Below are 25,882 nucleotides of genomic sequence, written 5' to 3' on the forward strand. Positions count from 1 at the left end.
TGGCCCCCTATAGAAAATCAGATATTTTTGCACGGCCGTTCATAGTCATTTTATGCTGGTCACCAGCTGGTATTCCATGAATATCTAGTTGAGTGGAGAAGTGCCATTCAAAACAAGCGCTTTCTAAACAACGATGTATTTAGGTACTTTATAATTATTATTGTTTTCAACTTACGGTTACGTGTTCGCGGTATGCACAGAGTAAATCTTTAATGAAATTGAGACATTGTTTTATATATACAATTAAATTTGAACCAGAAGCACTATACCTATACCCGCTCGCATTCCCTTTTTTTCTATTCTAAGTAAGAATCGATTAATAAGTATCCAAATATGTATGGATAAATTAAATTGTAATTGTTTACATACAACCTGTGAAGTTTGGTTGACAAAATTTGACGTAGGTGCTGTCGTATATATTTTTAAAATGACGTACTGTTAATACCAGCGTAATGAAAATGTATTCCTATGAGTAAAAGAAAACATGAAACTTTTTTCAATTTAACCGAACTAGAATGAAATAATTTATACTCATTCGGTTGTGTTCGTTATTTTCTTTAATAATGTGATATATTTTTATTTATTTTTTATGCACAAGCCATGCACCTTTAAACTTTAAATGAGATTGGATCTCCACCTGACATATTTGATTTACCCTATTTATTTTGAGCACAGTTTTACACTGGTATGGTTTTTCGTGTACGTACACTATTTTCTGTCAAAATATTTGTCAAATTTAATTGTCAACACGGAGCGACCGACGACACGTCTGCCTCCGATGAGCCGCTCACGGCGTCTAATCGAAAGGAGAATTCTGACAGCAATGGCGAATGTATGGAAATTTTACGATAGTTTAAATTTAAGGTAAAATTTCTGTGTCGCCTTTGATGGCCCCTGTACACACATGGCCAACGGTTCCACCAGCCCTTTGTGAAACCCCTTGGCCAAGATAAGAGCCGCTGTTTACACATTGGCGAACCAATCACTTGGCATTGGCTCTTCATGAAAGATGGACGTGGAATGGAAAAGTCTAGGAAATTCTAGATCATAGACATTGACAGAAAAATTTGATTAAAAAATAATAACCCCGAAGTAAAATTTAATTATTTGATATATTAACAATTTTTTTAATATTATGATAAGAACATTTATCTTTTTTAGGAAATACATTAAACATTTGCAAGGTTATTTTATTTCCTAAAATCTACACTATTATTGACATAGATAAACTTATTATTTTCGTAAATATTTCACTACCGTCCTCTCTGACGGCTGACGACCAACTGAATGAAGCGCCAACGTGTAAACGCAGTTGGCAATTGGCGCCAAGATCCTTTGATGTGTGGACAAAAAACCGACACGAATCGGTTGGCCGGCAAGCGCAAGCGCCAACTGCCAACTTACGGCCAAGTAGCCCTCTACACACATGGCCAAGGGGGTTGGTGGAACTGTTGGCCATGTGTGTACAGCGGCCATGAGAGGAAAAATATAAAAAACCTCAAAACTTCTAGTCCATTTATCTGGCTTTTAGAATCACTTAATGTTATAACTAAAGTATTGAATTTTTTTAACAAAGTTTACTAAACGGCGACATACGTTTTTCTCATTTTGGGTCAACTTTGCGTGGGTTTATTTATTATACCCTTAATAATTAGAGATTCTGAATAGTCAAAAGTTGTAGACACACTCTTTAAGATAATAACTACATTTATTTTATTTCATTTTATTGAGAAATGTGAGCAGCATTTGTTAAACGCCGAATGCTCTTTTCGAGGATTTCGTACGACCCTGGACTGTAATTATTTGTACCAATAAGGTATGGCAAATATACAATCAATAAAAAATATCAGCATTGTCACGCCCAACTGCTGATTCATCTGGGCGATATTTTATATTTAGTCAAGGGTGTCCAAGTCTACTGATATTTGACGAGTGGGTAATTCGCGGATATTGGGTAAAAAAAATCTTGGTAAGTAGTTGCGTTGTACCAAAAAATGTTAAAATCATTGTTTAATGTATGCAACTGTCATTTCTACTTGTCCGTATATTTAACAATGCTGCATTGAATTCACAATTCACCTCAGATGTCGTCCTACGCAATGCCTCGCATGCAGATGAAATATTTATTATTTCAATGTAGGTAACTCCATCATTATACATTACTTCTATAGGTACCTAACGATGTAGAAACTAGTCAGTAGGGTTAGTAGCATGTCTGCATACAAGGTGTACAGACTACAGAGGTACCTATACCTGTGCTAATTGATTTGCTGACTGCACATAATATGTATTGGTTGGAAAATATACAAGAGATTGAAGAGCTCATTAAAAATATGCATTGCTTAAAAATATCCAAATATCAATATTTTTAAGAAAGTCTGTGAGAAATTGCAGTTAAAGCCAAACCAAAGCAATTTCTCCGGTAAATGTTGAAAGCTAATTTAGTTGTTAAGGTTTAGACAGCGTCGGCATCATTACCGGCCCATTGGCGCAAGCCATAGTCGGGTACGCGACGACCGACCTGCGGTTAATCGAGGAATCTGCGGAAATCCTCAGAGAAAATAAAATGTTAGAATAAAGATGACTGACGTGAAATGCAGTATATTATGTTACAAACAGTTTTTTATTTAGTAATGCACCAAAAATATTCCATTAAACACTACAGCTATTTTTTAGTTAGATTTAATGTATTGTAAAAAGGTGTTGAATAGATAAGTACTTACATATTGTCAATTGTACGAGAGTCATGCGAGAGAGAAAAATGTCAACATATTCGTCAAGATGGTTGGAAAGAATAGTTTAAAATTTCGACAGTACAGAATTTTAACGTGGAAAACCTTTGGCTTTCCTGTATAGGTGACGGGACGGGAGCGGTGACTAGAGGACATTTTTCAAATTGGCAGTCTAATTTTTCAATTTTTCTAGGCTATACGCAACTATGGGAACAAATCAAATAATTCTTATCAAATATTTGACGGGGTGGCCTAGGGGTTCATGGCGTTAGTCCGGATTGCTAAAGATGCCGGTTCGAATCCGGCCTTCACCACTGGTGGTGCTCGTCATTTTTTCTTTAATATATGACATCTTATTTCGATTTTTTGGAAGTGGAACTATAGTTTTACATAGTGAGGTAAGTTTTGATCGCGAGTTGACTTTTCGTGACCATATCAATAGCCTTGCTAAGGAGTCTTATCGTAGATTAGGATTTGTGACGAGAAACATGAAGGACTTTTGCAATCCGAGCGTCATAAAGCTAGTATATACAGCCCTGGTTAGGAGTAAATTAGAGACTAGTGCTTGCGTTTGGAGTCCAAGTGAGGCTAAGTACAAACTGATGCTGGAAAAAGTTCAGAAAACGTTTCTACGTTTTCTCTATAAAAAAATATATGGGTACTATCCATATATGTACCCAACACAGTTTCTGCTCGGCGTGCTGGGCTTCAATTCGCTCGAGGTGCGTAGGACAATGCGCGGCTGACTACGTCTTGCAAGGTGTTCAGAAATTTAATAAACAGCATGGAACTGCATTAACAGCCTCAGCCGCTTTGTTGTCCCTTCGAACAGATCGCGCCGGCGCCCCTACCTGCAGCTGTTGAGCGGCGCAGGACCACGTGCTACCGCGGCTCGGCGGCATTCGCCACTGTGCGACATGATCAACCTGTTAAACGGCCTTTTGAGTAACGACCTACAAGTAGATATTTTTTATGATACATGGACTACACTCGCGTCCAGGTGCCTCGCTTACTGTGAGAGTGTGAATGAATGAATGAATGAAGAGTTGAAGTTCTTAAATTCCTGCACCGTTACATAAGTATATTAGTGTGTACCTATTTAAGTATGTATATATAAATGTAATGCAAGTATAATTGGTGTAAACCGTTCTTGTACATAAATAAATAAATAGTGATATTTGACATTACAAAATCATAAGACTGTGCGGTCGGTATGAACCCAGTTGTTAAAGCTGACGGTAAATAATGATTCCTATTTCCTTTACTTCCGAAAGGCCGACGCAAACTTAAGTGAAAATTTGCTCGGAAATGTTCGCTAAAGTTTTATTTATAGAAGTTAAGCTCAAAAGCGCACCATGTTTTTTATTAATTACCTGAGTCTACAAACAACGTGCGCTTGACTAATTGAAGGATTTTTTTAGCTAACGACTTTTGCTTATCGTCACCTACGTATATTTTACAACTGATTGTAAGGGTATGTAAGGGTTTGTTGTCTGGAGTTTTGCCTTTGCGGCAGTATTGTCGTGCTGCAATGCTACAGTAGCGCATTCAGGTATGTCGTTTACTTATACTTAGTACTTACCTAAATTTTTACTCAACATACCCTTTACGAGTAGGTACACAAACTGCTGCGACAGTTCTTTTAGACTTTTTAATACCAATTTTTTTTTATAATGTTTAATTTTTTTATTTAGGTAAGTACATAAAGCAAGTTTTAGTATAGCATCAACAATGTTTGCGATTAGGTACTTGCTTTACGTCATGATTCACGACGAGGAGATGGTGCGTCATCAATAACGAACATCATCATAATTATTATAGTACCTAGAGACCGTAGAGAATGCAATAAAAACGTGGAAATTCACCATAAAAAATAAATCGTTCTAACTTTATCATGAGAACCTATCGTCATAGCCAAGGGATTCAGCTTTGATTGCCGTTTCCGCAGAAGCATTTGTAACCATTATTACAGCCATTATCTATTCTAATTTCAGTCTATTTCGTCTACACTCTCACCCATTTATTTACCTCCAAACATGGCCTCCTGATTGAGAAACCGGGCCCGCAATCATTAACATCGCTGCACAAACAAAGTTGCTACTCCTGACTTGATTTACTGCCCGCTCAATCCACCGACGACACCCATTTGTATCAATACACGCACTCGAAAGCTTTTAACGTAAGTATTCGGGCACTACCTAATACTGGTCGAATAGAGAAATGTTATGCTGATATCTTATACTTTTAAACGAGCAATTCTTGTATATTTATTTATTTATTTATATATACCGACGATCTCGGAAACCGCTCTAACGATTTCGCCGAAATTTGTTATGTGGTGGTTTTCGGGGGTGAAAAATCGATCTAGCGTAGCCTTAGATCCCGGAAAACGCGAATTTTCGAGTTTTCATGAGTTTTTCTTTCGCGGTAGTAAACGTAAAATATGGTCGTTAATTTCGCCGCGCGCGCATCGATTCCGCTTAGCTCAGTCGTACGAAGTCGGTCTAATGTACGCAGATAGATCGTAGGTGTCAGGGTTTCGAATCCCGGCCAGAAATAAAATTTTTGTTTTTTGTCTTTTTTTTGTTTTTGTATTTATAAGAGTTCTTTTTATCTAAAGACGTGATATATTAAAATAGAACCGAGCGAAGCTCGGTCGCCCAGATATTGACATTAATACAACACGAATATCACTGTCGTGTTGACGTGTATGACGTTACGCAGAGCAAGTGAGGGCAAGCAATGCAATCCAATGCGTTTTAGATTAAATAAGCGTTCCGTTTTTCCTTTTTGAGGTACGGAACCCTAAAAATTATACTTATGTTAGATGCGTAGAATTAGGGTCTATCTACACGGTGTGTGATCTCGTATACGAGTTTCAGTACGTTGATTGCTCAGAGTGGTGTCAAATGTCAACAGTCCGCAATGTCACTAAAATGGTAATAATCGGTCGTGCGCCGTATAGGTACGTTACGTGACTTACGTGTAAGGCTACCTGCTCGAAAACATTGCCAATGACAATGTTTAGTTGACTTTTAGCATTGTTGTGTTTTTGTTTGCGTGACAAAGAATATACCTGGTTTTTCAGATTCCAAAGCTCAAGTACCTAACTAATCTAACTATATTATTAGGCAACAATTGATTTATTTAATATCAACTCTTGCGGGCTTACAGCAAACTGTAAATGTGCCTAAATTATTAAGGGCCACTTGCACCAATCACTTAACTCAGGGTTAGTGGGCTGTCGTCTGTCAAATTCCATATAAAATGGTATTCCATAGCGGTTGTTAGTATTGTCAGTGTCAACGTCTTTGGTCGTGACACTAACTTACCTGATATACCTACCAGTGGCGGCTGGTGAAAATTTCTGTTAGGCAACACTGAGCACAAAGAAATTTACCTTAACATCTAGTAATCAATTTTAGGCAAGCCGGTGGGAATCAGCTTGCCGCTGTTGATACCTACCTAAAGACAAATTGAAAAAAAAAAAAAAACACTCAATTGACGAAATGGCTAAAATGATCGTGGATGCTGATTTTTAACCGACTTCAAAAAAGGAGGAGGTTCTCAATTCGACAGATTTTTTTTTGTATGTTATTCGATATCTCCGAGAATCATGGACCGATTTTCAAAATTTTTTTTTTTCATTCGATCAGGTATAACCCCGAGATGGTCCCATTGGCACCAAGTCGAGGGAACTCTTCAAATGTTATAGGCACATGTAATGTTTTTAGTGTATTTTTCAAAGGTACACCAGTATTTACGCCTGATAGTGATAACTTTATGTGGCTGAGCTGATGATGGAAGGTCAACTCCTCAATGGTTAGGAGTTAAAGGATAATTCTTTCACTACTGTACATATATTCGGACTGATACATAGAATATCAATAGGAACCACTAAAAATCAACAAATAAATAAACTTTTTAACAAAAAATAAAACCGCCTTCAAAAATAAGCGCGTTACAAAACACGGAGAAACTAAAAAGCAAAAAATAATAAACCTTTGAATTCAGATTTCTTATCGGATTGCAGTAATCTAAACATCCAAATTATAAACAAATCAATTATTTTTGGAGTCGGTGCCAGCCTGCGTATGGTTGGGTGGTGCAAACAGGAAATAGCAAGGCGATGAACAGGTCTGGTACCGACTACAAAAATAATTGATTTGTTTATAATTTGGATGTTTAGATTATTGCAATCCGATAAGAAATCTGAATTCAAAGGTTTATTATTTTTTGCTTTTTAGTTTCTCCGTGTTTTGTAACGCGCTTATTTTTGAAGGCGGTTTTATTTTTTGTTAAAAAGTTTATTTATACAGCACGTTTTCATTTGACTTCGTTATTCCCATTCTCTAACTCTACGGTCTTCGTTCACGGTTCAAAAGTTATACGTTCATTACTACTGATATTATTAATGCTATCGGTCTGCTACCGTTTTATGTTTAAATAATTTAAAATTTTCGATCGATTTAGTTTGTAGGGAAATAATTTGAGGCCTAAATACTTACCGTATCAATTATCATGAATCACTTAAATGGATAATATAAATATATCACTCGATTCATACCTCTATGTATATACATGTGTGCACAAAAATCATACGAGACGGCAACAAAACTTAAAATACTTATGCATACAATCGTTATTTGCCTCAAAAAATATCAAGAAATCCTTCGTTCAAGCACAGTAGTGTAATGCATCAAGCCGAGACGGGAGCAAACATCGCCTTCACTGAGCGCTGGCCGCTCGTAAATAATATTAAGACGCTATCGATAACAAGTCTGACACCTCGGGTTACGAAAATATTTCAATATTTTAAGACGCTTTCGACTTTCAGTTTAAATCTTAGCGTTATAGGGTATTTGATTGATTGTCAAGGATTACAATAAAGCAAAAAATACCAAAATGACAGTTTGATGATCGCTTCTATCAGTTTAGTTCTGTATTCTAAATGACATTTGAGCATGGGTTGGTGGGTATACTTACATAATAGTTAGGATCCGCAGTTTATTAAAGTTTCCACTGTCTCCAGTGCCTACGGTTTAATTGGAATCGGTGTCCTCTACTATCGCGGCAGGTGCATATATAAGCTTTTTGGCCTCATCCACACACCATGGCACAAGTGTCACGGCGGCATACGAGGAAATTGTCCTATAAGGCTTATGGCAGTTACGGCGCCCTCTGGTCAATCCTAAGGTAGAATGTAGAATAGTATGGTTCGATCAGTTCGATCTCCTGATCGCACCTTACTGTTGTACTGTACCAGATGATACCGAGCTAGCAAGAAAGATGGCGCTGCCAATCAATTAGGTACTAGTAGCTTTTAGAAGTATCGTATCGTATCAGAATCATTGCAATTATTTTTAACCCCCGACGCAAAAACGACGGGGTGTTATAAGTCCGTTTTCACATTATCCGATTCGATATCGGATGTCGGAAGGATTTCAATGGAGAAAATCCAAGATGGCGCCTATAATGTACGGGATAGCGGTCTGACATCTAATATCGGATCGGATAATGTGAAAACGCACTAAGTTTGACGTGTCTGTCTGTGTGTCTGTCTGTATGTCTGTCTGTCTGTCTGTGTGTGTGTCTGTCTATGGCATTGTAGCTCCCGAACGGATGAATCGATTTAGTTTTAGTTTTTTTTGTTTGAAAGCTGACTCAGTTGGGAGTGTTCTTAGCCATGTTTCATGAAGATCGGTCCACTATGTCAGAGGTTTTTCAAAATTTTAATTTTGTGGTTATAACCGGTTATTAGACAATATTTTTTAATGTTTTATTTCAAGTAATAATAATACTCTTAAGTGAATTATAAACTTTAAAATGGCCATATAATGACAATAAGTGACGAAATATTAGTACCTATTTGCACACCCTACACCTACTACCACTACTGTCAGCCATCAGCGATCTAAAAATAAAATTTTGAAATTTACTTATTGTGAACCACTTCAAATATTGAAAGCTTTTAAATAACTGAATGAAACAGTGTAAACTTAGAAAGGGTAAAAGAAATGAATTGAAAACTACATAAACAATTTACACAGACCGCTACAAAGTGCCACTCAAACAACGGCCCACAAGGTACAGCAGATAAGAATTCTATGGACTTTATCATACAACTTATACAGAATGAATAGAATAACTATTTGTTTTACAAGGGGACAAAGCTGTTGTTTAGTCGCACGTTCTAATATTGATACTAGAGCGTTGCAAGGGTTTCAAGTTAAAACAAATTTTGCTACCGAGTGAAACACAACATTTTGACCTCATTAAATTAACACAAATAAAATGCAAACTCTCTAAAACATCAAAGTAAAGACGATTCAAAATCATCATTTAAGATCAATTCTACCAGTCCGCTTCGGACATCAAATTAAAATTTGTATGAAGTTACTTTGTACTTTTGTGGATGTGGATAAGTACGAGTAAAATGCAAACTCATAAATGTTTTTGATGAATCAAGAGCGTCTTCACCAGTTGTGAAAATGATTTGCGAATAGAGTCACATTTATGATAATATTTCGGAAGTACCGATCACCATGCATCATACTCCATCAGGAGATACAAGACTGATTGTGCAACGAACGAAATAAATAAGGCGTAAATACACCCCGTACCCACAGTATATACTTACTCAACTTAGGTATGTCATAGGTAGTACTTGTAGTCGTGTCTGAATTATTTACGTAAGCTTTTGAGACAGCACAAGAGGCCACAACCTCTCCAGTGCCGCCGATCGCCAATTTATCATGGATTCTCTGGAGTCCGCCCGTTCGGAGGACTATTCTGTATGTTTAGGATAAGAAGGCTGTAAAAATATTACACTTCAAAAGTCCTATATCCTTTTGGCATATGTCAATGAAATATTGTAGCGAAGCGCATGACATTTATATTTGTTTTGTCTTCGGCAAGCTATGAGAAGTCTAAGCAAGGAGGAAAAAATAATTATGTAAAATATTAAAATTATTAAAATCTGAATTTCTTAGTAATTAAGCATTAGGGATAACATAATATTATACCTTATTTAAAAAACAAGTGACTGGATTCTTTCTGCTTTGTAAGTTTACAAAGAAATAAGCTAAATAGGAAGGTACTAATATTTAGGTAACTAATTATATTCTACTTAAATGTCTTTTAATGAGCTTTAGCACATTGCTACATAATATGTAACTAGAGGAAGAAAAAACCTTGTATTTTTATTGACCTTATAATATCTACGAGAAGTAACCTACACATAGTTTACTGTTTACTACATAACGACGATATTGGGCGACTAACACCAACGTGCGATATTTATCGCACGTTCCGAAAGTAACACCCAGTCCTTTCGGTCTCTGTCCAGGCGTTCGATTGAATACGTGCTTCAGTTACTTCACAACGATTTGTTGCTGAATTTACTGACTTTCTTCGTGAGAAATGTTAAAATTAATAAAAGGCACGAAATAAAACCTTATATACATACTTTTATGATAGAAGTAGAACGGAATACAAGAAAAACGTGAAATAATTATGCGCTGAAGATACCACAACAAACTTAATGATAAGATAAGAATCAATAGAATACGAATTACTCGTAGTCGTAATAATACAAAAAACTATGTGATGCACAGATAAACTACTTACTTACTCCTACGTTAATTTCTGTCACGTTTTGCATGAACATTCTTGGTTAACTAAGTAACAATCGTAGCTTTTAAATATAATTGTAGTATTACTGACAATTGTAATTTTAAATATAAATGACTAATGTAGTTTTTCTTCAATGATCCGGTAAGAGAATTACATAATATTCGACGGCTATCAATACTACAGCTATGCTTCTTAAACAACAATGCTGCAAGTGTTTGAAAAAGTAACTAAGTCTAAGTAACTAGGTACTACTACTTAGCTTTATTTTTTTCTCTAGTGATCCCGTACTAAAATACATTCAAAGATATTTAAAGGTATATTTATCGCGAAGTAACGACTGTATAATCCAATGTACTGGAGATGGGGGCCGAATGCAATTAGACGCGACATGAAAGTTAATGTCGTTAATCGTTAAGCGGATTGTGAGGAAATTGCGCCCCACTTGCCGACAAATTGCTTGATTGGGCACTGGGTCGATTGGTGCACGTTTTTTTTACCCGATTTAGGATTAACATTTGTTTTTTTTTTCGTAGGTAGATATTGTTATAATACATAATTGTTTTTGTGTCACCTCCCGTAACCATGTGTTAAAATTTTAAAAAAATTAACCGTTACCTGCACCCAAATCTCAAGGATGCGGATGGACCGATTTTGAATTTTGTTTTTGATTGAACGTATATGCTCCTATAGATTAGTCCCATTTTTATCAGAACCCAGTTCTGATGATGGGATTCTGGAGAAATCGAGGGAACTCCTCAAATCTTAAAGGCATATATATAGTGATTTTTGTGTTTTTATAACAGCATGCATTTACGTACGGAACAGTGACATTTGGTGCAGTGGAACTGCTGATGATGGTCAGAACGGAACTCCTCAAATCTGAACGACACACTTATTGATATTTTTATAAGCACAGCATGCACTTACGTCCAGAACAGTGACATTTGGTGCAGTGGAACTGCTGATGGAGATCATAACGGAACTCCTTACATCTGAACGGCACGCTTATAATGACTTTGGTACTTTTATAAGAACAGCTTGCATTTACGTTCAGAACAGTGACATTTGGTGCAGTGAAACTTCTGATGATGATCAGAGCGGAATTCCTCAAATCTGAACGGCACACTTATAGTGACTTTGGTATTTTTAGAAGAACAGCATGCGTTTAAGTTCAGAACAGTGACATTTATTTGTTAGGAGATTTGTTCTCTTTGTTATGTTTGTTAAGCCTATTGATTTTTCAAGTCAAATTTTGTCAAGCTCGATTTATTATAATCGGATATTTGTATTTGTATACAGTTCTTCGCGTACATGCATTCTACCCAGCCTAACTTATGGCAGTCAAACCTGGACATATACCAAAAATATAAAACATAAGATACAAACATGTCAGCGATCGATGGAAAGGAGCCTATTACATTTGAGGAGGATACACAAGACAAAAAATGAAGAACTAAGGAAAAGAACAAAACTAACGGATGCCCTCCAACATGCACTTCGTCTCAAGTGGAAATGGGCCGGCCACATTGCAAGATTTACAGACAAAAGATGGACCCTTAAAGCAACTACATGGATAGGGCCAAAAGTGCAAGGCAAAAGAAAAAGAGGAAAACCTAAACAGCGCTGGACAGAAGACATTATTAAGGCTGCAGGGCCAAGCTGGATGGAGCTGGCCACCAATCGAAATAAATGGCACGGGTTAGAGGAGGCTTTTACCCATTCAGGGATCCATATAAAAGGACACCAAGATGAACCACAAATAGAACATATTTAAACATTTAAAGATCATGATGGAAAAGCAGAAATTATAAATATAATGTATCAAAAAATATATGGAAAATAAAGCTTAAATAATAATAATAATAATATACAGTTCTTCAAATGTATGACTGCAGTTTTTCTTTTTAATAAAATCGGTGATGACATATTTCCTAAGAACAGATATTCGTATGTCCTAAAGTTTCAGACTTTCCCATACCACAGTATAATAAAGAGTACTATCGTACAGTATGGCCACACTCCCGCTCCCCGCTGAAAGTGCCGCCCACCCCCTCTCGGTTACCTCACAGTTACCGCCTATCAAAAACGCGAACAGTCGACCTGTTATATTTCACTCATACAAATATAGTACGCGTTCACCTACACGAGCTTAGACTGTGTGCTAGGAACGCGCCTCTTTCATATATTTGATCGCCAGTGTCCGAGGTGTGCCCATACTGACCGATTTTAATGAACCATCCTGTGTACATAGAATAGAATATCTTAGTAGGTACCTTACCTATTTCGGAATGCTGGGGCCCATTTCTCGAAGCTGCAAGTTAAGTAATCAATGTCTAATATGACAAGTTGGAAAGAAACTGAAACTTCCGCTTGTAACTTTCAGTTTTGAGAAATGGGCCCCTTTGTCTAATAGCTAAAGACCTATACAGCCGGACTGCAACCCCACTGTATCTTGTATGGCAACTGCGCGCCGACTGCATGCCAACTGCGACATCAGTGTATGCACAGTTTCCATAGTTCCATACAAGTTCCAATAGGGTTGCAGTACGTCTGTGTCTGTATCGGCTGTAACAATAGTTCTCGTACATAGTAGGATAGGAGTCCAGTCACCGGCATAAACACGTGATGATCTCTGTACCTTGTCGCTTTTAATTGTTTGACAATTTCGTATGACATTTCGAACAACACGTTAATGTGACATGGTATAGAAATCATCACATATTTTTGCCGGTAACTGTACAACTACTTGTGGTATTATGTGGTCCAACTCAATTTCTGGAGCGTGCTGGATTATGTATGTAATTTCCAGCAGTTGAATAACCTTTACGTATGTATTAAAAATAACACCAAGAAGATAATCACTCAAATGATGATTGGTGATTAATGTTTGTTTATTACCAATCAAAAGATAATAAAGATAATATTTTACATCACTACTCGTAATATATATCAGTCAGTATGTAAGTATAAGTTATATATTAAAACAATAAAACCGCAGAAAATCTGATCAGTAATAATTACCTATAGTGCCTGATACAAAGTTAGTTCCTGCCTATTACATACTTAGTAAGGTACAGCGGGGCAAATCTCGACTGGGGGCAAATGTAACTGGTCCATTTTCTCCATGTTTCACAATGTTTGCATTATTAAATAGAGTGTCCACCGGTTTTATATGGTAGGCGTGTTCAGTGGATACATGTTATTCGAAGGTTAGCTGGAAGAGATCCCTTAAAGGGATAAGCTCGCCTTTGTACATAACTATTATAATTATTCACTGTTACTTGTAATTTGTTTTGTGCAATAAAGTGTTTACTATTACTACTACTACATGTAGAACTCAACATTATAGTGTAATAATGGAAAAAATGGATCAGTAATAATTGCCCCCCAGTCGACATTTGCCCCGCTGTACCTTAGTTTGTATTGTAATAATGTGTCGTGATTTTGGCGATTCGATTTTGTTTTATTTATTGTGTTGGGTGAGCAACAAAACTGGTTGGGTAGCATGATCGACATCGATATATTTTTTTGGAAATGCAAGAAGGCCACAGTTAAATTCGTTTAGATCGGTCCCAAAATTGCTCTGCTCTGATTAATATCAGCTTGCTGGCGGTTAATTTATTGGTTAGATATATGCTATGTAATATTTAGCATCGGTCGTTTGTAGTGTCCATTTGTAACTCCCCTCAACCTTCCTAAATAAAAGCATGATTGATTAGACAATATCTAGATTTTTTTGTAGATTTCACAGATTAGTTTCATCAACTGCATGTGTATACTTGAGTTACTTGAGAACCGGCCACCGCAGGAAAACGTTCGTTATCCTCAACTGGTAAATCCGAATACTAGGTACTCATTAGAGGTGACGATGACGCATATGTTACTGGCCGCGGGGCGCGGACTCCATCTTGGAATAAAAGGTCACAAGAAATGACGAGAATCTATCTACATACTGTTAATATATCGTAAATCGTGCGGACCTAGGTATTTAAATGTTTATTTAAATATTAACATGATTAGTAATAGGCATCTAAAATTAACGTACATTAATATTTTTTTCAGTACAGATGGTGTTTTTTTACGCACTAGTGCGAGAAGTGGTTCATTATATGCCAAGTCAAAACTTCGGAGGCTCATCTGTACTGAAAAACGTTTAATTTATCGCCACTCGTTTCGAACTTCCTTTTTTACGCACTTGTATCGTAATGTACTATTCTATAGTTAACATTTTCAATATTGACTATACTTTCTCTATTACACACGATTCTTATCAGTTAGGATAAAATTCGGAGCTATGTTTAAGTTAATTATTTTCACCAAAAAATAAGCACATACTAAAATATTACATTTGTTGGCTCTTGTGCCTTCCATTTGTCAATGTATGTATTTTGTACTTATTTATTTACAAACTTAGTGCAATAGATGCAGTACAATCAGCCAAGACGAACTTATAAAAATACTTACTGAGTACTGACTGACTAAACTTGTTTTAAGGTGTAAGTAAGTTAAATCTAGCCATAACGTTATTACATTTATTTGCCAGTAATATTGGTGGAGCTTCTACATACAATGTTTTTGCATCATCGCGTTTTTTGAACAAGAGCGCTAGTAGGAAAAACAAGATAATAATTATGATCCGATCCTATACTTAAATGTGTTGAAGACAACGTGAACGACCAGTGTGGCAAGCGCTGCCAACTAACTTGCCGCGCTCGGCTCGCTTACTCGACTCGTCTTAACCAAACAAACCAATACTCCTTCGTGAAATCCTTGTTTTAGTTTAAAATGAAGTTACAAGTGCTGTGTTTTGCTTTGCTATGGAATTACGCACGTAAGTTGAGTTGAATATTTTAATAAGTCGTTGAAACATAAGATTTAGGATTCACAACCGGTTTTAACTTTGTATGTTCGTTATTATGGGTTTTTTTATGATGTAGGTGGTGTTATGACTTTAAAAGCTACCTTCAAGTTGAAAAGTGCTTTTTTGCATATTGTTTTTTGATGTAAACTTTGATAAGTAATGTATGGTACAGGTAAATATAGCTAAATTGTAATAGCTGTGCCTACTTTTTGCTTTGAATAGTTTAACATGTTCCTATGTTTTATCAACCGAAGAAATATCTAACTAATTTGTACGGTCGAGTTCACACACCTAAAATCTATTGACACATCTCTTAAAACACTGACAATTAGGTCGTGTACACATAATTATATTTGTAATTTTGGTTTGTAAACATGTTTGTAAACTCGACTGTACCCAATAATTAACGAATCTACTATAAACTGTATACCTACCCTACTTACTTATTATAACAGTCAATAACATACCTAAAGATAATAAAATACCTACTAGTGACAAGGCAAAGTGCATTTAGAACGATAAGAAATAAGTGTTTAGAGGTTATCAATTTAATTATACAAATATTCGTAATGTTGATTTCCTGGTGGTGACGAGTGCCATTAAACGATCTCTGAGTTTGTTACTGTTATTTTTCCTTGTAACTATCAATAGCTATTGTAGGTCATCAATGAATATATTTTCATATACTTGCAATTATTAACACATATAATTTATCAATTTTAGTTACCTTATTACCCTTACCAAGAGTCACAGACATACGAAAATGTCTACAAAACTTATTTCCTTTTACATCTCGTTCGCACTAATCTCAATATTATGTCTGTACGAGCGAGATGCATAAGACATATTAACCATATACGTCGGTGCTGACAGTGATTTGCGGCAAGGTATCAAAACAAACAAATGCCGTGTTCAACATCATATCCATTTAAACATAAACCTAAGAAGATAATAACTGTATGAGTATTTTTAACTAGTGCCAAAGAGGATCGAGTCGAGTATTATAGAGAGTTGCTGTCGAAGTAAAATGTGTAATCACAGTGCATAGACTGCCATCTCTTGACACAGGCTTAAAACTTTGAACCTCCGTTTTGACAATTTGGCCCATATTCTTAGCTTGATATGTTTTAAAATGTCAAATATTAATATTAGCGCACAGAATTAGATTTACGTAGAAGAAACAAGTTCATCTATTTGTATGGCGGCCGAGCGTGTCAGATTTTGTACTGAAGTTGTTACTTGCCTGTGATTTTAAATCTGTCTCAGGCCCTTGAGTGTTAATAATTTTTGTGTTGTATCAATTAAATATCACGTAACGAGGCATTTTTAATGTTTATATTGACTTCAACTTACAAAAATTTACGCCCGAAAGCTGCAAGCTGCGATCAAAGACGGACAACTCAGTGGATTTCACTGAGTTCATTTGACACGCTAAGTAGATACATTTGCTTGATCTATGGTATATATGTATTAGCGCCATCTAGCTGAGCGTACCCCAAAGGTGTAATGCCATCTAGGCCACCGTACCTTTTTCTGTATGGTAGTGAGGTACGTTTTTTTCTTAGACTTTATCTGTCTATACGGAGTTATATATGTCTTTGCTAGTACGAACACACCACACACATTCTTGAATCATTAAACAACATACCCAATTCATATTTGTAAAGTTTTTATTTATTTTTGTAGTTAGTTAGTAACTTAACTCAAACAGCACCGACACCTCTGTTATAGTTGCGGTTGAAATAAGCAGGTAAGTACCTACATATAGGCATAAACTAAAAATAATGAGTAAACTTGAGAAGTGAAATCTCAAAAATTCTGGAATTTTGTTTCATTTAAAGAAGTCTACAGATTGAAAAACCTTATCCTTTTTGAGTTTGCGCAGAAGATTGCAAAGCGTAAACCCTGTACTGTTAGACTACTTAGCGCAAACCTGATTCTCATCAATGCTATCACGTTAGACGCAATCGTTTGCCGTGAAACTGGTCTTCGTAATCACACGTCTCGATTAGGACCGGTACAGTTTGAACTTAATATCAATAGTTTCGATAAGGCTTAATGACGTCTCTAAACAATGCATTTTATTGTAACTACTATATTATTGGGAATGTTCGGCACTATAGTGATTGCGCGTTTTGCTACCTTCACAGTATATGCGATTTTATAGGTAATACATACATTTATAAAATACTAAGCATTAAGAACACACATAGGCGGAAGCGGAACCAGATTGGTATTCAGGGTAGGGAGGGGGTCCTGGTCAAATTATAGGCTTAGCCCAGGGTACGTAGCCGAATGGCACAAACGGTCACGAAACGAAACGCTCGTCTCTATCGCTCTTGCGTATTGGCGCGACAGAGCCAGACTACCTTTCGCGGCGTTTCGTTTTCGTTTCGCGTCGCAGAAATGCCATTCGGCTACTGCACCTGGCATCCGAACGGGTCATGCAAGTCCCTGGGTCCATGCTTAGAGTATAATATTTAATGAGAATGGTAAATTTTGTAATAGCAGTAATATTTGTTCATTAGATTCGTCCTGTCGAACGCCACTAGGAGATGAAAGCGAATGCGTGTCGCTTTACAATTGCCAGCCACTGTTGTCAGCCTTTGAACAGCGCCCTCTGCCCGGGAATGTGGTCAGCTATCTGAGGCAGTCTTCCTGTGGGTTCGATGGATATGTACCCAAGGTGTGCTGCGGGCCTTTACCCTCCCAACATCAGCAGCCGGCTCAACCTACAGTAAGCATACCAAAAATTTTTTTACGCATTTAACACAATTACTAAGGTGATTTATTTTCATTTCAGTTATATTTAGCGAAAATGTCACAAGGATGTAAAAAACAACTTAAAAACAACATGTGTTCGTTCGAAAAAACATGATAATTGTTTGTTTGGCTCAATTGTCCAAACCGAATATTAGCCTCCGAAACGAGAGCGTTGTGCCACCTCTACCGATCTTGCGCAGCTTCCTGCCAATTACTAACGAGGAACTGAAGCAAATACCACCACTACACTGTCTTCTAAGAAGGTGGCCGAACCAGCGAATTCTGTTTGCTTTCGTTTTCGAAGGAATTGTCGGGGACCTTAATTACAGTGCAGTTAATAAGCATATTATTTTGTATTTATAGCAAAGACCAAGACCGACGCGCCCTCCCAGCACCAACGACCAGGTAGCACCAGTGGAGGACGAGGACGCCTCCCCCTCCCCCAGCGGCGAGTGCGGCATCGACACCAATGGCGACCGCATCTATGGCGGCCAGTTTACCGACCTGGATGAGTTTCCGTGGATGGCTCTGTTGGGGTATAGAACACGTAAGTGCTATCATCAAGACTTGGGGCAATAGCGCCTAGTAGGTACCACCAACCCAACAGTCAGGTAGCTCCCGTAGAGGAGTGCGGCGTCGATATCAACGGCGACCGCATCTATGGCGACCAGTTCACCGACCTCGACTGGACCTCGATGTCTTTATTGGGGTATAGGACACGTAAGTGTTTTCACAAAGACCTAGATCAAGCTGTCTATCTAATACCTATAACTCACGGTCAGCCGTCAGGTATCTCCCGTTCCCTTACAGATGTAGTGCGAAAAGATTTGCCTTCGAATTGTTACGGAAACGTACGAACGTGTCATGCTATTTCAGTCAGTGTCAGTACAAGATGTACTGACATTGACTGAACTAGCATGACAAATATGAACGTTTCCGAAGGAAACCCTTTTCGCACAGCATCTGTACCGACGGATGCGTTATAGAAATGGCTTTGGGAATAGGACAAATGAGTATTTTCGCAAAGACCTAAATAGACTTGTCCACTACAACCAACGATCAGGTATCTCTATTGGAGGTCGAGGATTTACTCTCTAAGAACATGTTATTGCTATTTTTTTACACACCTAATATACACTCTTACTGATGATACTGACTGTACCCATACTGAACTGAACATTAATATGGCTGCGTATTTTATAAAGGATTTCCTTTAGCGACCTTCTGACCATTATGCATGTTAGTAGTAATTTTATTTAAATCTACAGTTTAGCGTAATAATATACACCGATGACAGTGCTCAAATTATTAGAGTGCAAAAATATTTACTTGAATTTAAATTCCATATTTCATAGAAACGCTTTAAAAATATACCGACTAAATAAAAACGTTTATGTTTTCAACAGCTTAATTAAATATTCTTCGAATATTCAGTATTTGTACCTCTATTATATTACAATAAAATAACCTTACATTGACTTTTTAAAGTAACAGTGTCAAGCATTCGGACATAATTTAAATACCTCACCGTCCATCATTCCAATCTGTACCAAAAAGTTTTAAGTATACTCTGACGTGTGTAAATATCCTGTTTTCAAGTCCTGGCCAAACATTCTCGCCAAATTCATTGCGCGTGCATAAAAAGGGGTTTTATTCATGACTTGACGAGTGTTTACATGGAAACACGATGCGTCACTTGCGGTGTTTTTGCAATGTTACTAAGCATAATATATGAATTGTAAAAATAAATTGAAACAAAGCGCGTAGTGACCCTGCCTGCTAAGCCGCGGTCCTAGATTAGAATCCCGGTAAGGGCATTTATTTCTGTGATGAGCACAAATATTTGTTCCTGAGTCATGGATGTTTTCTATGTATATAAGTATGTAGTTATTTATATATATAAGTATGTATATCGTCCCCTAGCAACCATAGTACAAGCTTTGTTTGGGGCTAGGTTGATTTGTGTAAGGTGTCCCCCAATATTTATTTCTTTATTTATTTTATTTAATTATAGTCTAGTTTTGCTATATTTAATAGTTCTTTAAAAATATATAGGTATACAAAGATAAATAGGTTTTTCTTTGTTCTTCACAGCCAACTAATAAAACGATTCGAAATAACATTCGTTCAAGGCTAAGAGAATTCCAGACCACATTATGTTATCTTAAACGTTTTTTTATCACTTCTGACCTTTTCCTTGCTTATTTAATTATACATTTAGATACCTAATATAAAAACACACTAAAACTGATAGAAACAATTTGAAAAAGTCGTTTAAAAATAAGTTAAGTATGAACTTTAAGACCGCCTGTTCTCTGCCTCTATCAATAATCATTTGTGTTTCAATATTGTCTTCGGTTAGTGCTATACTTACTCATAATTATCCTAGGGAGTGCGCAATTGCATACAGTAAATTTATAACACATCTATGTCTAGTGTGGTCTTCATTGATTATATCTACGCGGCATAGTCCGTTTCGATAGTTTTATGTTATCACTATGTTCCAGCCAACAGGACGATAACATACCAATGCGGCGGAGTGTTGATCAACCACCGCTACGTGTTGACCGCGGCCCACTGCGTCACTGGCGCCATCAACCGCGAAGTAGGCACGCTGTAAGTCTATTTTTTTATAATACTAATTATTGAGCAACGACCTGTCCAATATTTGAACGGTCTTCAATATTTAATTTTTAAATCATTTCTTCATATCATATTAAACAAGAAGTTTTGGCCTATGCTGCTGGTGGGACATCAGGTTGTATTAGAAATACAAATAGCAACAGTATAATTATAGGCAGTACGAAATAGCAAGCGAGCCAAGAGACGTAAGATCAAAATATTAAATAGAAGTATAGTTTTAGTGATATTAAGATATGTATAAAGCTATAGCTTATAGCATAGCATATAAAGCTTAGTGATATTAAGATAATTATGTATAAGGCACTGGCACCACCTAAATCGAGTAAGCGATGAGATGTCTACTTTTTGTTCGTTTCATTTTTGGTGGGACCAGTGCCTGACGTCGAAATCAAATCCGCGCGATGACTAAGTATATTATTTCCGTTGCAAGCTTAAGCAGATTTACACACTTTACCGGTTTTTCTCAGGTGCCACCACCGTTCGGCTTGGCGAGTAGACACGCAAAGTGACGTCGATTGCGTGGATGACGTGTGCGCAGACTCGCCGCAGAACCTAGCAGCTTCTTTTGTACCTTTCTAATTATTCTGTACTTTACGAGCCCTCTTTATCATGTATACACACTTTAGCGGTTTTGCTCAAATAGACCTATCCTATTTTAAAGGACCACCGTCCGTCTCGGCGAGTACGACACGCAAAGCGACGTGGACTGCGTGGACGACGCGTGCGCAGACCCGCCGCAGGAGCTGCCGGTGCAGGCCGGCCTGCCGCACCCTGGCTATCATGACAAGAACAAGAACAGGGCGGATGACATCGCTCTAGTGCGGCTGGCTCAGCGGGCTAAATACACTTGTAAGTACCTTACATATGCCTAAATTGTTGGGAATTAAAACAATTAACCCTGCCAGACCCAAGAACAAACTAATATATAAGTAGTATAAGGTGAATTGTACATCAGAGATGGTACAACGATAGCTACAGCGCCCCAACTTCTGCAACTTGTGTGGAAATTGTACACTGTTGGCGATTGCATCTATCAGCCCTTGATGTTGCTTATAGCGCATGTGTGGGCTGGCGCATGTACTAAACTGGTTCATATTTTGCTTTCGCGTAGTCTTCTAACATTGATTTTTTTTTCCAAAATTTAACATGTTTGATAGGTACGTAAGTACATATACTTACGTACCTATTCATAAAATACTCGGTTTTTTTTAGGTGTGGAGAACCACATGTTAATTATTTGTCAATAAAACTGGAAATGTCCGCAATACAAATGTTGTGATAATAAGATGTGTAGGTACAATAGAATTGTACGTACTCCTATGTACATACTTGTAATTGTAGGGGCGATACCTACTAAGATATTGAAAACTAGCCACTTTAATATCTGGCTTTTTAAATTTACATTTACACTTGTTTATAAGATGTATTGTGTAATCTTCAGACTACGTGCAACCCATCTGCCTGCCGGACGGGCGGGCGCGGCTGGCCGTCGGCAACGACGTTTACGTCGCCGGCTGGGGAAAAACCTTGAGCGGTATGCACTATTGATTTTACTGCCTTCTATTCTGACCATTCCGGGAAATTATCGGTGAGTTGTGGGTGTAACGAGTTATTTTAACATAACAGCGCTTATCTATTTTATTTGACAGCTCATACTGGCTGTAGGTTCATACATTATTTAGAGAATTTAAAGTTGGAATTTATATCAAATTTGGTGTCGAGATGTGACGACGAGACGAGATGTGTTGCTGTTGACGCACCGGTAATGACTTAGGGTAGTTTATAATAATTATAATTATATACTTATATGAAATTCCATCAAAAATCTAGTTACTTACCAATAGCTAAGTAAATGAGCCAAATCGTAGACCTACTTTAACGCTTCTTTTATAACATTTCAGGACGCAACAGCCCAATCAAGTTGAAACTGAAGATCCCTATCTTCGAAAAGGACAATTGCGTTCAAAAGTACCGCACACTAGGCGCCGAGCTCGGAGACAAGCAGATTTGCGCTGGAGGAGTGTTTTCCGAAGACGCGTGCAGAGGTGACTCGGGTGGTCCCCTTATGCGAGCCAAGAGCAAGGGAGTGTACGAGTCAGTTGCTGTAGTGTCCTTTGGCTACGGCTGCGGCAGAGACGGGTGGCCTGGAGTCTACACGAATGTAGCTAGTTACATAGACTGGATTCGTTCAACGATGCGAGAGAATAATGTTTAGAATCTTACATCATTATTTTAATCATTATGTAGGTTGTTTTCTTAAACTCAGCATGGAACTAAGTATACGTATACCTACGTACCTAATTGAATGTACGAACTATGTTCGTTCAACTGTGAATGACAATATGTTTACGCATTAATTAATCTCAAATTTGTGATAATTTAAGCAAGTATGTAGTGAGTCCTAAACAATTTAACTATTTAGGAATGAATTGTAATTTGGTGGTTAAAAATTGAATTGAATTGTTTGGGTCATGTATCGTACAAATGTACCTACTTTTATAGTTATGAATTAAATTGCACGCAACAGCTAAGTGCGATTAACTACAACAATACTCGTGGAATCATTTATGAATGGAAAATAAATACGTCAGAATTATGTAGTAAGCTGTAATCAGATTAAATAATAACCATTAAAATTATCGTTAAAGATATCGTCAATTAGCAGGACCTTGAATTAGAGTCCAATGTCATGACAAGTGTAAAATAAATACACAAATAGTTATTGTGACATCAGCATTATCAGCAATCGCTAAAACGATTATAAGCTCTTGTTTTTAATCGTATAAGTAAAATAGTGTATGCTATAATAAATTTATACCGATACAGCATATTTGTTTTGTTTTTAATGGATTATAGAATATGCGATTATTTATTTCGGAGTTATGTTTTTGTTTTGTCCATCTAAATTGTAGGTATGATGACTTCGTTAACGCATTATTATACTTATTATTTCTAAAGATGTCTAATAATTAACTTGTCGTAGATTACCTGTGGCTCCTATAGGGACTATTTTTAACCGTCGCCAAAAATCTCTCAAGGAAGGACGGTTCTCAATTCGTCTGTATGTTTTTTTTTTATGTTTGTTCCACGATATCTCCGTCGTTACTAGACCGATTTTAATTTTTTTTTATTGAATGTACCTTTATGCATACAGATTGGTCCCATTTTTCTCAGGACCCAGTTCTGATGATGGGATCCTGGAGAAATCGAGGGAACTCCTCAAATCTGAAAGGCACACATATGGTGATTTTTGTGTTTTTTAAGGAACAGCATGTATTTACATACGGAACAGTGACATTTGGTGCAGTGGAACTGCTGATGATGGTCAGAACGGAACTCCTCAAATCTGAACGGCACGCTTATAGTGACTTTGGTATTTTTATAAGAACAGCATGCACTTACGTCTAGAACAGTGATATTTGGTGCAGTGGAACTCCTGATAATGATCAGAACCGAACTCCTCAAATCTGAACGGCACACTTATAGTGACTTTTTCCTTCACCGAAACGCGACTGTCAAATATCAAATGACAAATGTGTTTCCATCAAATAATTAATGTATTAAAAGCAGCTGTAAAAAATAGCTACACATTTCTACATAATCCAACATTCGCAAGTAGCTTTCATCAGAACCCCAAAGGCGGCGGTTTTTTTTTTCTTAAAAATTATTTGTTGTCAAATCTGTACATGTTCTTTTGACAGCTTCCATTCAGTTAGAATTTACAGCTCACTGCAATACTTAATCGCATTGCTGTTATTTACCTACGACAGGAAATTCTTGTTAACTTGATTGATATAAATTAATCCCCATTTATTCCATACACTCGAAGCATCCCAAAAGTCATCAAGGATTCCCACTTCGACAAAACAAAGAAATTCAATTAATCGTAACATATCATTTGCATATAGGTGTCACTGACAATCAAATTAAGTGGGGCGCTCGCAATGCTATGCGCATAATTTCATCATTTACCCTTTAAATAGATGTGTGGTGAACTGGTGACTACCATACCAACCCTACCTAGCCAACGTCACAATCGCTTAGGTACTGGTCCCACCGCGAGCTAGTAAAGCTATGCTATGAGTTATCGGCTATAAAACCGAACAAAAAATAATTACTCCCGTGTAAATAAAAAAGACACGGCTATGTTTATAGTTACTCGCCCAGCGGTGAGCATCAAAATCGCCGTGTCTCTTTTATTTGGACGGGGGTGCTTATCTTTTGTTCGTTTTTATAGCCGATAGCTCATAGCTTACTAGCTCGCGGTGGAACCAGTGCCTTACGCTTCGTAAGCGTATCGTAGCTAGCCCTCCCTCTGCGGAGTGGCGCGATAGAGTCAGACTGTGTTTCAATGTTTCGATCGCCACGAATCGTCACCGATTGTCACTTCGGCCGGCAAGACAGGCCCTTCCGGAAAAGAGTACAGTCATTGACGCTTCGAGGCGTACAATAGCGCGAGAATATGTCGCCGCGAAATAGACTACCCATCCTTATGTCATTCATAAAGTTAGAAGAAGAAGTCTGATCTGTCTCGCGGCGACATACTATCGTGTCAATCATGTGCTAGGCCTACTCGCTCAGACGCAACAGAGAAATACCAACACTTCGCTACGGATCATAAACGATTGTACTCTTGGCTACAGGCCCCGGGCAATCTTATATTGTAATATTTTTAATCGGTTTCAATGATGTTGAATTTTGGATAGGTATTACAAAAAAAATCGGGTTAATGTCTCCTACATATTACAAAGATCCCCCTAGTTTTAAAGCCAAGCTCGTGCTAGGCGCCGATTTACCTACACATACTTACGTAGATGTCTATTCATAGGAAACACAAATTATTCAATATGAACAAAATATCTCTCTAGTGCTCATCATACAAAAATAAATGCCCTTACCGGGACGGAAGCGTAACTTTGAATAAAAAATATGATACATAAATACTGTATCTAAAGTGCTATTTAAATTGCCACATGTAATTTCCAAATGCCACTTGATTTCTTCTAGATAAAGTTAATCAAAGTCAGATTCAAGTTTACCTTACAAAGCTTTTACTGTAAACACAGCATTCCCCTGTGTTTTCGTCTAGATCCCGCTGAGTTATTGCTAGCGAAGCAGAGATGAAGCATTATTTCCCGCGTGCATGAACGCTTAAGAAATCCAAGTGAAAATTATTTATATCTCCGCCATTGAGAATTAAGTCTAGCAAATAATTTATGAGGAAACATCGATTGTGAGGAAAAATTAC

The 25,882-nt window shown here is 37.3% G+C and overlaps 1 protein-coding gene across 1 annotated transcript; it reads left to right on the forward strand.

Moving 5' to 3' along the window:
• Nucleotides 1-15,030: 15,030 nt before the first annotated feature.
• On the forward strand, nucleotides 15,031-23,460 carry LOC125229662 (phenoloxidase-activating enzyme 1-like). Its single transcript, XM_048134553.1, has 7 exons — nucleotides 15,031-15,198; nucleotides 17,757-17,965; nucleotides 18,355-18,538; nucleotides 20,499-20,607; nucleotides 21,296-21,483; nucleotides 22,076-22,168; nucleotides 22,536-23,460. The coding sequence occupies exons 1-7, from the start codon at nucleotides 15,153-15,155 to the stop codon at nucleotides 22,847-22,849; spliced, it is 1,143 nt and encodes a 380-aa protein (XP_047990510.1). The 5' UTR covers nucleotides 15,031-15,152; the 3' UTR covers nucleotides 22,850-23,460.
• The last annotated feature ends 2,422 nt before the right edge of the window (nucleotides 23,461-25,882 follow it).

This window comes from Leguminivora glycinivorella, chromosome 1 (assembly GCF_023078275.1).
Source record: "Leguminivora glycinivorella isolate SPB_JAAS2020 chromosome 1, LegGlyc_1.1, whole genome shotgun sequence".
Lineage (NCBI taxonomy): Eukaryota > Metazoa > Arthropoda > Insecta > Lepidoptera > Tortricidae > Leguminivora > Leguminivora glycinivorella.